The sequence below is a fragment of the Grammomys surdaster genome, unplaced genomic scaffold (assembly GCF_004785775.1).
Source record: "Grammomys surdaster isolate TR1022 unplaced genomic scaffold, NIH_TR_1.0 749, whole genome shotgun sequence".
NCBI classification, from domain to species: domain Eukaryota; kingdom Metazoa; phylum Chordata; class Mammalia; order Rodentia; family Muridae; genus Grammomys; species Grammomys surdaster.
The window spans coordinates 98,765-112,091 of record NW_021605168.1 but is presented as its reverse complement, the minus strand read 5'-3'; the positions used below and the strand labels follow the sequence as shown (position 1 = coordinate 112,091).

At 34.8% G+C, this 13,327-nt stretch overlaps 1 protein-coding gene across 1 annotated transcript; it reads left to right on the top strand.

Moving 5' to 3' along the window:
* The first annotated feature begins 5,624 nt into the window (after positions 1 to 5,624).
* Positions 5,625 to 12,878, top strand: LOC114633715 (prolactin-2B1-like). Its single transcript, XM_028782320.1, has 5 exons — positions 5,625 to 5,720; positions 7,930 to 8,111; positions 10,045 to 10,152; positions 11,171 to 11,350; positions 12,585 to 12,878. Exons 1-5 carry the CDS (start codon positions 5,690 to 5,692, stop codon positions 12,768 to 12,770), a joined length of 687 nt encoding a protein of 228 aa, XP_028638153.1. The 5' UTR covers positions 5,625 to 5,689; the 3' UTR covers positions 12,771 to 12,878.
* Positions 12,879 to 13,327: the final 449 nt, after the last annotated feature.

Below are 13,327 nucleotides of genomic sequence, written 5' to 3'. Positions count from 1 at the left end.
TATACCCACGTACGGACAAAATTGGATTTTGTACAGTTCAAGAACGGTAAGTGATGGTATCACCTAAAGAAAATTTTAACGTTCTTAGTCTTCAGAGAAATGTAAATCAAAATGACTGCTAGATTCTACCTTACACCAATCAGAATGGCTAAGATCAAAAACTCAGATTATAGCAGATGCTGGCAAGGATGTGGAGAAAGAGGAACACTTCTACATTGCTGGTGGAATTGCAAACTGGTACAACTACTTTGGAAATCAATTTGGCTGTTCCTCAGAAAACTGAAAATAACTCTACCTGAAGATACATCTATACCACTCCTGGGCATATACTCAAAAGATGCTCCAACATATAACAAGGACACATGCTCCACTATGTTCATAGCAGACTTATTTATAATAGTCAGATGCTGAAAACAACCCATATGTCCTTCAATGAGAGAATGAATACAGAAAATATACATATACATGATGGAATACTACTCAGCTGTTAAAACAATGGCTTCATGAAATTCACAGGCAAATGGATAGAAGTAGAAAATGTCATCCTGAATGAGGTAATGTAAACCTAAAGGGATATACATGATATGTACTCACTAATAAGTGGATATTAGCCCATAAGCTCAGAATACCCACGATACAATTCACAGACCATATTAAGCTTAACAAGAAGGAAGGTCAAAGTATGGATGCTTCAAACACACTTAGCAGGAGAAACAAAATAATCACAGGAAGCAGAGGGAGGGAGGGACCTGGGTTGGAGACTGGAGTGGGGGGAAAACAGGATGTCAGGACCAATATGGAAAAAAAACAGTAGAGAAGTTCAGAGGGCCAGAAAAATGAATAGACATAAATAGCAGTGAGAGTTAGGTAACTGGGGAATCACTAGAAAATTCCAGATGCCAGGGATGTAAGTGGCTCCCAGGACCCAATGGGGAAGAAATTAGCTAAAATACCCAACAAGGGGGAGAGAGAAACTGAAGAGACTACCTCCAATAGGTAGACATGTCTCCCAGTAGTAAGATGGTGCCACCCACCCATCTCAAAATTTTTAATCCAGAATTATCCTTGTCTGTCATGGTGTAAATTATGCTTAGCCCAGAGAGAGGCACTATTTGGAGGTGTGGCCTTGTTGAAGTAGGTGTTTCACTGTAGGTATGGGCCTTAATACCCTCATCCTAGCAGCCTGGAAGTTAATATTATTCTAGAAGTCTTTAGATGAAGATGTAAACTCTCGGCTCCTCCTGTACCATGTTCCTGCCTTGATGATTCTAGACTGAACCTCTTAACCCATATGCCAGCTCCAGTTAAATGTTGTCCTTTATAAGACTTGCCTTGGTTATGGTCTCTCTACACAGCAGTAAAACCCTAACTAAGGCACAGTCTAAATGAAATGCAGGTACCAAAATGGAGCAGAGGAAATGCCATCCAGAGACTGCCCCACCATGTGATCCATTCTATCGCCAGATACCAAACTCTGATACTATTTCTCATGCCAAGATGTGCTTGCAGAAAGGAGGCTGGTATGTACGTCCACTGAGAGTCTCTGCCAGCACCTGACTAAAGCAGATGTAGATACTGATAGTCAACCATTGGACTGAGTCTGTGGGTCCCAATGGAAGAGTTAGGTTAAGTCCTGAAGGACCTGAAGGATATTTCAACCCTATAGGAAGAACAATAGTATCAAATAACCAGACCTCTCAGAACTCCCTTGGACTAAACCACCAACCAAAGAGTGTACATGAATTGGTCATGGCTCCAGCTACATATGTAGCTTATCTGATGTACCTTATCTGGCATCAGTGGGAGGGGAGCCACTTGGTCCTATGGAGGCTTGATGCCCCAGAAACAGGGGATGCTAGGGGGTAGGGGGGCAGTGGGGGATGGGGGGGATCACCCACGTAGAGGCAAAGAGGAAGGGGATAGGATGGGAAATTCATGGAAGGGAAACTGGGAGAAGGGATAACATTTGAAATGTAAGCAAATAAAATGATTAATAAATAAATTAATTAATTTAAAAATTGGGCTTCTAAACTGCCAACACTATCTAGAAGAAAGGATAAAAAAATAAGAGTGAGGTGTGCCAAAAAATGTTACAAGACATCTGGGTGAAACAATTGATATTAAAGATTAGTAGGAAGTCAGATATGATGCTTCTGAGCTTCAAGAAGTAATGTCTATAGAACAGTTCTCTGAAAAGATAGGATGCAGCTTTGACAAGTTTTGTGGAAAACAACTTGTTGGGTAGGAATCACTCCAGACAGGTCTTTGAACAAAGATTAGTGATGCTTGAAGGTAAGTGTCATAGAGATTAATTCCAGACCCAGACCCACTGTTACATTATAAACTTATTAATCACCAACATTGTGCATTGGTAAACTTTATAGGTAAATGAGTATAATTTCACTGCATTTCTGCAATGCAATTGGAAGAGTAAAAAGTAGATCATGAATATGGATACAGACGCATGAATATGAGAAAACTGAGCTGGTATAGCAGTGGACTCTCATCTCTACCATAGATATTATACAGCTTACCTTTCCTTCAGAAAGAAAGTATGCTAAGGGCAGATGTCCTTAAGGGAGCAGGAAGTGACCAGAGGGTAAGGTAGGTCAAATTTATAGATTTGTGGGATGTGAAAGTCTTCAGGAGTGCACCTTGTTCATTTTGTCCTAGATGTAATCAGGAAAAAGGCCTGATAAAATGTCAGTGATTGCAGCCATCCCAAAGCCATAATTAGAAGACAATCTGAGGTGAAAGAGTAGGGTAGATGAGAACTGGCTTGTTTCGCATTTACCCTTGGCCCCTCAAAGCAGTATGAGTTGCTACCATCCAGCTTGCAGAGTGACATGGTAGATATGCAGTTAGGTGAGGAATGCTAATATATCATAGGGAATTATAGTTATATCAATTATTTTTGTCATTGGTATTAAAAAATATCTAACAGAAGTAGGTTGCAAAAGCGAGAGTTAGTTTGTCTTAGATTGGAATAGGACACAGTTTCTAATGACAAGGTAGATTAAGCAATTCTTTTTATTTCCTGAAACAGTCAGATGTGGAGATAGATGAATGTTAGTGCTCATCTTGCTTTGGCCCTTTGGTTCACCCTTGTATCCTTGCTCAAGGAATGGTGCCACATACATTTTGAGTGCATCCTCTTTCCTTAGTTATCTCAGTCAATGTCTTTCAAATGGATTTTCTCCTAGGGTTACATTATCTGTTTATAGGCCCTGTTAGATCAACTATCAATATTAATGTTAACAGATATAACTTTGGCAATTGGACATTCATTCGTAGAACAGTTTTGACTTCATATCCCACTTCTTACCCTCAAAAGGTTCAAGTTAATCTTATGAGGCAAATATATTCAGTACTACTCTAAGGGTTACAATACTCTCTAACAGTTCTGACGCTGTTCAAAATGTAAAACTTGTGAGTTCAGGCAGCAGTGAGATCCTATGAAATAAAAAATAAAAAAAAACAAGATAGAGGCTGCCAGAGAACGTGGGTAAGAAGTAACATTCACAGTCTAACAAGGAGAACTGGGGTCTCTATCGGGGAATGATAGGACCAAACCAAGACTGAAATCCTGTGCCATCTGGAACATTTGACAAAATCAACTGAGTTCAGAAACATTTAGGTAGCTAGCCTATATAGTACCATCTCTGCTGCCTATAACACACAGAAACTCTGTCATAGCTGACTCTCCTCTATGTTTGATACTTTCCAAGCAGATTTTCCATGGACCTCATATCTCTGACACTATTGGTATTGTCCTACTCTTAGGCTTTCCTTTTACAATAGCCTTTCAGATACTCCTTAAAGGGACTATGACACTTGTACTCATTGGCATTGTAGAGTTTTGAAGCAAATCTCAATGAGCCATTTAGTCTTTTATTTTGATGCATGCAAACCCAATGCCAAGTTTACCATGCTTCCACATTTTGTGGTAAGCTTCTGGTATAGACTGTAGTCAACAATATCATGGGAGATTCTGGATGAGGCTAAATTAATAATGCATGATAACTGCATTACTGAGAAATAAATAAGTTAGCTCCTCCCATTATTTTGTTGTAACCCAAATCATTCATAATAGGAAAAAATAAAACAATGAGATCTTTATATGCTATGATACAGCCTCCTAGTTTTTTGTAGATTCCCTTAGGGCACTGGTATTCAAACTTCCAAATACTGTGACTATTTAATACAATTTCTCACATTGTGGTGACTCCTAACCACAAAATTATATTTGCTACCGCACCATAACTTTGCTACTTTTATGAATTATAATGTACACATTTGATATACAAGATGTTATTTGTGATATGTGACATCTGTGAAAGGGCCACTCAGCACCTGAACTGAATTGAGACCCACAGACTGTGAACCACACTGCCTTAGATGCTTATTTCTAATACTAACATATATATATATATATATATATATATATATATATATATATATTAACATAATATATATATATTACTAACATACGTACATATATATAATACTAATATTTATATGATCTTCAAATATCCTGCTCACTATCTGTAGTGAATCCATTCATAATAGTAAAGTCTATTTTCACATGTATTTGCAAAATAATCTAAAAGAACAGTAATCATACCAGTTAGAATGTGTAAGAAGAAATAACTCTTGGAAGAAATGGGTAACATGAAATCCATTAGGTTGCTGAAAAATCTGGAGACCAAACTGATTAATTTCCATTGAGTTATTGGATTGGAGAGACTCTTTGAAATCGGTACAATAGATGCATTGTCACTGATTTTGGTGCATGCTAGAAATGAATGATAAGAAGTTACTGTCAATATTATATTTTAATGCTACATGTAATGAGAAAATTGGGCTGAGAATGAATGGGACATTGCATAGTGCTAGCCATCGTTTATCATGCCACATGAGACCTGCCACATCCAAAGATAATAATGCATCACCCAATCCAGTAAGATATAACCGTTGGATCAGTAGTAGTACAACTGTCTTGAGGCCAGCAAACCACTTTTTCATTTGACTTAAGACCATCTCAATACACAGAACCCACGTTTGCTAATATTATATAGGTTAAAAATGTGTTTCTGTGGATGCAATAGTATGCAAAAGGAATGGATTTTGCAGTTGTTCAGTTCAATAAATGTGATATTTTTCTATTTGACTTTGTGTGTTTACCTGTTACTTCCTTTATCTGTCTAGCAAGTAAAGCTCTTTACTGTATTCCACAAATGTTGGTAAAGACTTATAAAAATGTTCAGAATAAACATCTACTCCTATGCTCTGGAAATTCAGGAAGCTGAAAGGAACATATGAGAACCTGAAGAATATAGGGAAAGACTGGGCCATAGCTATTTCCATTTGAATATAAAAATTCAATCTATATTTTTGAATGAAAAATGGCTGAGGCTATGTATAATATATCTTGGACACAAGTAACAGGCCAGAAACAAGATAGCCACTGAAGATATATTTATGTCTGTGGTCACGGATACTACGCTGCATTTCTTGACCCTAACAGGGAAGGTCATAGAATCATCAATTGTAGTTCAAGTGTCACTTCCTTCTGCCCTCTAGCAGGATGTACTCCACTATATAGGAGGTGGAAAGTTAAGAGAAGGAACAACTTTGGGGATGCAGATTTCCTGAATCAGTCGACAAGGTGGGGTATGACTTCTCAGAGATGCTATTGTCTTTGACTCAAATATTTTCCTGTAAGTAACTCTTCATTTAAATTCCTCTATAGATGTTTAAATATTATGTTTTATTATGTTATTTATTATGTAAATATTATGGAAGTTTACTTGTTGCTGTTATTGTTGCCCTATCTGGGATAACTGGACATTTGTTCTTACCTAACAAAGGAAAGCTAAGCCACATAGATTTTGGATATATGTTTTACTCATTTGCTCTAGAAATAAAATAAACTCTGGGATTAGTGGTTTTCAAAGGATTAGTAATCTTAGCATAGAGACATGTAGTTATATCCAGAGATATTTTGTCTTGTCTTAATTGATATGACATACAAAGTAGTGATGGGGATAGGGGAGCTTTAGCTATGTCAGGGATTTGTCTTTGTACTACACAAACAAGGCATATTCAAAACAAAAAAAATGATGCATGTCAAAAAGGTGAAAACTGCAGACATAGAGATAAGATGAAATGAGAGCAGTACATACTATGGGTCAAACTAGTAACAACTTAGGAAAGGAAGGAAGGAACATATTCTGCTTCTGAGTTCTTGCCTACGAATTCTTTGACTTGAATGAATGCAATGAAATTGTCACTCCTTTAGAGAAATGTGTACAATCATTGCATATGTGGGTAATATAGAACTTTAACAATTATATTCAAGTAAAATAAAGGTGTAAAACTTCCCCACTACTGCTAACTTGCTTCTATTTTCTTAGTAATATTTCAAGAAAAAAATGAATTAGTAACAACAGTAAATTTGACTTTATGAAGAAGAATACCAAAATGATGAGTCTTCTTTCTTTCTTCTAGGACTATGAAAATCCTTCAATTCACTAATGAATGGAGTGTACATATACATAATTTAATATATATGCATATCACAAATAAAATAAATTTAAATATGCAGGAGTATTTTCAAAGATATATTAGCAATATAAGTTATTTGACAGTATTTTTTTCAAATAAAATTAGTGCTCATTTACATTTTACACAGTTTTTTTGGCATATTTAGATATTTTAAGTAATTGTGTGTAGATGTTTGCCATGCATTCCTCCTACCAATTTTATAAATTTGTGTTAGACACTACCACTAATATTAACCAAAATTCTACTGAAATATAGATCCCTGAGAGTCACATTTTATTACATGTTTTGTGCCAGACATGTGTCCATAAAGGTAAGTAGCTTTTTAATTTGATGAACACATGACATGTCATCCTGTTGCAAACTATGGATGTGTTCCAGTTCTGCTTTGTTTTTCTTCATGTAAAGCACGCATGAAAAGAAAGTTGATAAAGCCTACACTTATCATTGCAAAATCATTTAAAGGCATGTGCTATATAGACGAGAGAAAGTAGATAAAATCAAATTTTATCTACTTGGAGTCAGTGACAGGTCATCATGGACAATGAGTTGGTCTTTACATAGATATACAACAACTCTTGGCAACAAAGATCATCAGATAATGTACAAAATCCTCAGTGTGGGTATCTTGCATTCTGAAAATACTAATAATGGTACTATAAAAATTATACATGCTGCACATACAGCATACATATTCTTTATGTTTTCATTATATATAGTTCTGTTGCCAAACCAATTCATAGGCTTATTGCAAGCATCAAAATGAGAAAAATGTCTGAAACTTTTTGCAAAGAAATTAATGTTCAAAATAAAAAAGACACGATATTTAAAGCTGAGTTTATAATTCTAGGCTGTGGCATCATGTTTATGAGAATGTTCCCTTAATCCTCAATATTAATAAAAAGAAAAAAATTTATTTTCACGAATAATGAAAATAAATCAAACTTATCCATATTGCGTTTGTCAGATTAGAGACAAATATGCTAATATAAACACTGAGTTACAAGTACACATTTTTGACTGTCTTAGTCCTGAAAACCAAGAGAAATCTTCAGGATATTAAATAATCTGAAGAATTTGATTTGATCATGTGACTTGACTTATGTTAAGCTGCAAATGTTAGGAATAAATAGAAACATGTTTAGAAATAACAATAAAATTTCAAGATCTTAGTCACATTTCAAAATATAATTCTGTTCAAATACATTTACTAATCTAAATTTGCTTAGTGTAAGGTGCTCATTTCTCAACAATCTAAAATGAGTAAATTCTGTAAAAGAGGCCACTGTGATGAGGCTTCCATGAACAGAGTGACTGTTGGTAACCTCAGAGAAGGAGATCTGAGTGGCCTCTCTTCTGTTTTAGCAAGGGCATCATCGCTCCTGTTCCTGGTGTCCTACCTGCTTTTGTGGGAGAATGTATACTCTACATCCACCTGTGCTGAGAGGAATGCCACCATCCAGGACTCCTTAGAGAAACTTCTTCAATTGACAACATTTATATCTCACGTAGTCAGTAGTGAAACTGCAAAACTCTTAACTGAATTTGTAAGTACCACTCTGACTCATGGCTTCTTTCTAAAATGGCTCTCATGCAACTCGTTGAGATGCAGTACAGCCTGAATAGGCAAGCATCATGACCCAAATGTTAAAGAATGCAGTATCATAAGGGGGAGAAATCAACAGCCATTAAACTCTTTAACAGGATAAAAGGACATTTTCAAGTAATGTTATTTCCTAAAATCATATAGTTTCAATATTTTTCTATTTCTGAAGTCTATTTTATTTAAGCTATGAAATTATGGCAAAGAACAGGGTGTGATTATTGCTACTATTATACAACAGTGGACATTTGAGAGTGTGAGTCAAATCTACATAACACAACACATACACTTCTAACACTTGTTTGACACAGTTGTTTCTCTCATTCCTGTTTCTTAATGTGCTGCTTTGAATATTTGAAACTACCATAAGTATCCTTTCAAACTATCAAAAAGTTTACCCACAACAGTTTAACATAATTATTTTAAAAATAAATCCATTGTAGCAAATTAATGAGCACATTGATAAGTCAAAAGTGAAAATGCTAGTTTTCTCTCTTAGTTAGCTTTTGGTGTATTACTTCCAATATTACTATTTCAAGGTTTATATGTCTTGGAACAATTAGTGTAATAATACTCCAAATTCATTATGACCTTGGTTAGTGACAGTTGTATATGTATAAAAGTATTTTGATGAAAGTTATAATATTAAGATGTCTAACAAACCAAGTTAAAGAATATACATACTTATTTACTATGGAATTTGCCTCAAATGCTACACAAAGATCATACAACACTTAGTAGTTTGTATTTTGGCTAGTTTTGGTGCTAGTTTGTAAAATATTAGGAAGTCTGAGAATAATAAGCATGGAAGGAAGTTGGGATATTTGAGGGTTAGCTGGGTGGGGAAAATGAGTTTTAAAACTGTCAAGTTTTAAAATGTAGATAAAAGAGTTGATACCCTAATATATTATTTTCAATTTTATCAATAACAATATTTTTATGGGATTTTAATATATGAATGTTGCATCTATGAGAGTAGCGCCATTCTCTCTCTCTCTCTCTCTCTCTCTCTCTCTCTCTCTCTCTCTCTCTCTCTCAGCTCTCAGCTCTCAGCTCTTCCATTATCCTTCCATCCCAAATTCATGGTCTTCATGGTCATGATTTGGTTTTATTGCTGGTGTGTGTGTGTGTGTGTATGTGTTGTGTCTATGTGTATATATACATATTTACCTATGATTATCTGCATTTTTCCATGGCTGACTACATAGGTTTATACAACCTGTATGAGCTATCCTAAGAAGCAATCAGTTTTGGTCTTTCAGCAGCAGTGGAACCCTTTAGCTCTTCATCTAAGGATAGGACTCTATGGGATTTTTCCCATCCACATTGTCAGGCTAATGGCTATTATCATTATGCTGTTCATATTCAGTCAATTATACTGTTGAGAATTCATGGGTTCATGAAGTTTAAATGTCATTTCTAGAGGAAGGCATCTATCACCATATTTCCTGGGACTCTGGGTTTTTACAAGATTTCTAAAACCTTCCCCTTTTACACTCTTAGCTTTAAGGGTTGCATTGAAGATATACATTTGGTGTTGGTAAACTCAAAGCATTCATTCTCTACATTTTGGCCATTTGTGTACCTCTATAATGGTTTCCATCTGCTTCTAGAAGTGCCTTTTTTAAGTGAGAGTTACACTTATCTGTGAGTATAAGGATAGTTATTTATGATATAGTTATGAATGTGTTGAATTAAGAACTGACAGTGTTGGGTTCTATGATCTCTCCATCTACAGATAGTGGTAACGTTTATATTACCATGTGTTGATTCCCTTCTGTTGAATTAAATAACTATCAAGTGCATCAGAATTCTGATCATTGGGGCATTCATATCATTTCCAGCCTCTAACTAATTTACTATTTCATCATTTCTAGAATAATCAGTATGCCCACGGAAAGAGATACAATGAAAGAATTCCTGGAACTTGTCACACTGCTTTATTTGATACTCCAGTAAACAAGGAACAATCTCTAGGAAGTAATGTAAGTGTTTGTTCATTATACTTCTTCACCAGAATGTGTGAAGAAATAAAGCATGTCTACATATAGTGAAGGTGGTCAAAGACACCACCATGGGTATGTTATCAGCAATAAAGAAGTCATACTGCATGGTTAATAAAAGTGAAATCTGCCAAGTCATGTTTTAGATGATTCATAATGTACATAGAGAAAATTTTTTTTTACCAATGTTAACCCTTGATCTTTTATAGGAAATTTTCAATTGACATAACCATTCATAATCAAATATTCATTTATGTTAGTTAAGCAGTGCACATATAGATGTATTTATCATGGTTACTAATGGACTCCCACGTTGGCAGCATAGTGCATACTGACCTATTCATTCATGACTGTTAAGTAGTTTGTGGTCCTACCGGTTTCTTTTACTAATTGTTTATTCCTGACTGACCATTCTTTGTTTACTTTATAAATGAAAGCCACCTGAGAAAACAGTCCAATGGACATTGTACTATGTTCCTAAGATACAATCATCCTATCTGTATGATGAAAACTATATATAATGTCACTTCAAATCTATAACGGTTATGATCTCTCATATGTGATTCCTTGCCATAACTCATTTCAGGATTGAGTTGAATATTATCATATAGGCCTATACATTCATATAATACCATTCATTTTATATATTTTCTTTAATGTCACATGTACTCTGTGGGTCTTTGATTGTCATTGAAATAATAACAATATAAATGAATGAAAATAATGGAAGAATAACAGTGAGTGAACAAGGAGTCTCATTTAGTAAGAAAGATTAATTCACTAGAAGCTTCATAGAATAATATATTGGCAGTTCTGAGTTAAATTTTCAGTTAAATTTCATAAAATGTCAGTGGCTACCCTTTTACTTATACAACTTGTACCATCTATAAAATAATATGAATAGCTACAGAAATTTTATTGTCTTGAGGAAGATCCCTTTGTATCTAATCCTATTGCAGTTCATTTATTCTAATATGGTTGTTAAATTATCATTACTTAGCCAAAAACACTACTGAAATTTGTACACAGTCTATTGAATTCATGGACCAATGCTCTGAATCATCTTGTGAATGAAATGTCTGCAATGCAAGGAGACCCTTCCTCTCTTATCTCCAAAGCTAGAGAGATTCAAGCAAAATTTCATGAAATCACAACAGGTGTTCAAACAACTCTCAGCATGGTAAGCAGTCTGGTGATAGTTCTTAGCTTTTTTCATGCTTAAATGTGATCCAATGGCATACATATGTATTTAAATGTTTTATTTGAAAAACAATGATTTAAAAACGTTGGTCATACATATCCTAACAGAAAACCACAACCGGTCGAAGTGCATCATGAAGGCCAGTCCCAGTGGATACAACTACGAAACATTTCTACATCTAAGGCACAGGGAGCGCTGCAGAGGAGAGAGAGAGGAACAGTTTCAGAACCAGAGAATCAGGGCATTTGCTTTAACAATATGACTCCTAGGAATGTCAGATTGGTCACCCATAGAGTCTCACCAACATGAATTCCTAAAATACAACATGAACAAAGCCAACACCATTAGACGTGCCAAACTGGACAGTGCATGTGAAGGAGGTTTATGAGAAACTAAACTAAGTTCTATCCAAAAGGCTACAGGCAACATAGGAATGTTTATAGTAAGAGAAAAAGGTTTTTCAAAGGAAAAGTCCATCAACTTGTTTTTTAAAATCCAAATGGCCAGCCCTGAAAACACACATACAAGTAAAATTTTACAGACTGATCAGGCTATACTTAGGACTAAATGTGTAAATGCATATAAATATTTGCAGGTAATAATAATTACAAAAGACGTCATGCATTTTCAAATGTGGGTATACTGGAGAACAGAATAGAAGGAAGAAAGGGAAGGAAGAAATCATATAATTATGTCAAAAACAAAAAGGATAGATACCTAGCTACTTTAGCAGACCTTACCTCAGTCATCTATTGATTATTTCTCTTAATTCACCCATAGCAATCCTCATTTGCTCTAGGATTTTTGTACACACATTATTTTGAGACCTGATTTGGTTGAAAGTAAGAGGGAAATTTGATTTAATGTCAAATTTATGAAGTACAAAAATCAAGACTGGGTCTATGCTGAAGATAGACAAAGTTTGTTCAATAATTAAAATGAAAGCATTTCCTTCATGTTCCCAGTGGTATATCCATGTTTATAAAGTAGGCACTTTCTGCTTAGCTGTCCATCAACTGCTGCAAGAAATTTCACATGTGCTAGAAGATGTATTTATTACAGGTATACTGAAGCATATCAATGGAAATCCATATTTACTTTATAATTCTGAAAATATAAATATTTTTACAAGTCTATAGTCAATATTTATAAAAGTAAGCATTTAAAGTATAATTAATAATTGGCTGACTATCCTTCTGCTGATCATGTTCAGATTGGAGAGAGAGATAATGAGACTTACCTTGCCTGGTCTGGACTGTCATCTTTGCAGTCAAGCAATGAAGATGTTCGCTGTTTTTCTTTTCATACCATGATCCGCTGCCTTCTCAGAGACTCTCGAAAAATAAATACTTATCTTGAGGTCATCAAGTACAAAATGGTTGATCAAAACAACTGTTAATGCCAAATTTATATAATCTGCTTCTGAGATGTGCCTTTATAAGACACTACAGTAAAGCTTCCTTTTAATTTCTCTTTCATCTTTAAAAAATAAAAATTATTTGGAAGTACTAAAGTCTTAGTCAATTACTTCAAATTTCTGTTGTTGGTTCATGCAAAATATATTCATATCATTGACATCTTCCAGTCAAAATGTTTTATAAATAATATAAACAAAACCATCTAACACACAAATAATTATTAGAAACAAAAATATTAGTTATACAGAATATGAATTCTATCAAAACCATCTGAATTTGGATATATATTTTGAAAGCTAGTCAATATTTATCAGACTCTTTGCAGGTCACCGACTGACAATACAGGTAGTATGCAATTGCACTATCCATAACTATTGTGAAAAATTACAGTGATCTGAAGTGTGTTAGAACTCATATGTAATATGGTGTTGAAGAGATTCAAGGATCTTGAACCATGTTGCTTGGAATTTTTGCCTCCTTAGCATCATCTTAGCCAAATTCTAGATGTTCCATTCCTTCTGAGTAAAACAAGGCTTTT

What these genes read in the sequence shown, in the direction of transcription:
- LOC114633715 (XM_028782320.1), top strand. Translation starts at nt 5,690, where the DNA reads ATGCTATTGTCTTTGACTCAAATATTTTCCT. An exon ending in TTTGACTCAAATATTTTCCT is followed by an intron (nt 5,721 to 7,929) that starts GTAAGTAACTCT and finishes CTTCTGTTTTAG; the next exon opens with CAAGGGCATCATCGCTCCTG. An exon ending in AACAATCTCTAGGAAGTAAT is followed by an intron (nt 10,153 to 11,170) that starts GTAAGTGTTTGT and finishes ATCATTACTTAG; the next exon opens with CCAAAAACACTACTGAAATT.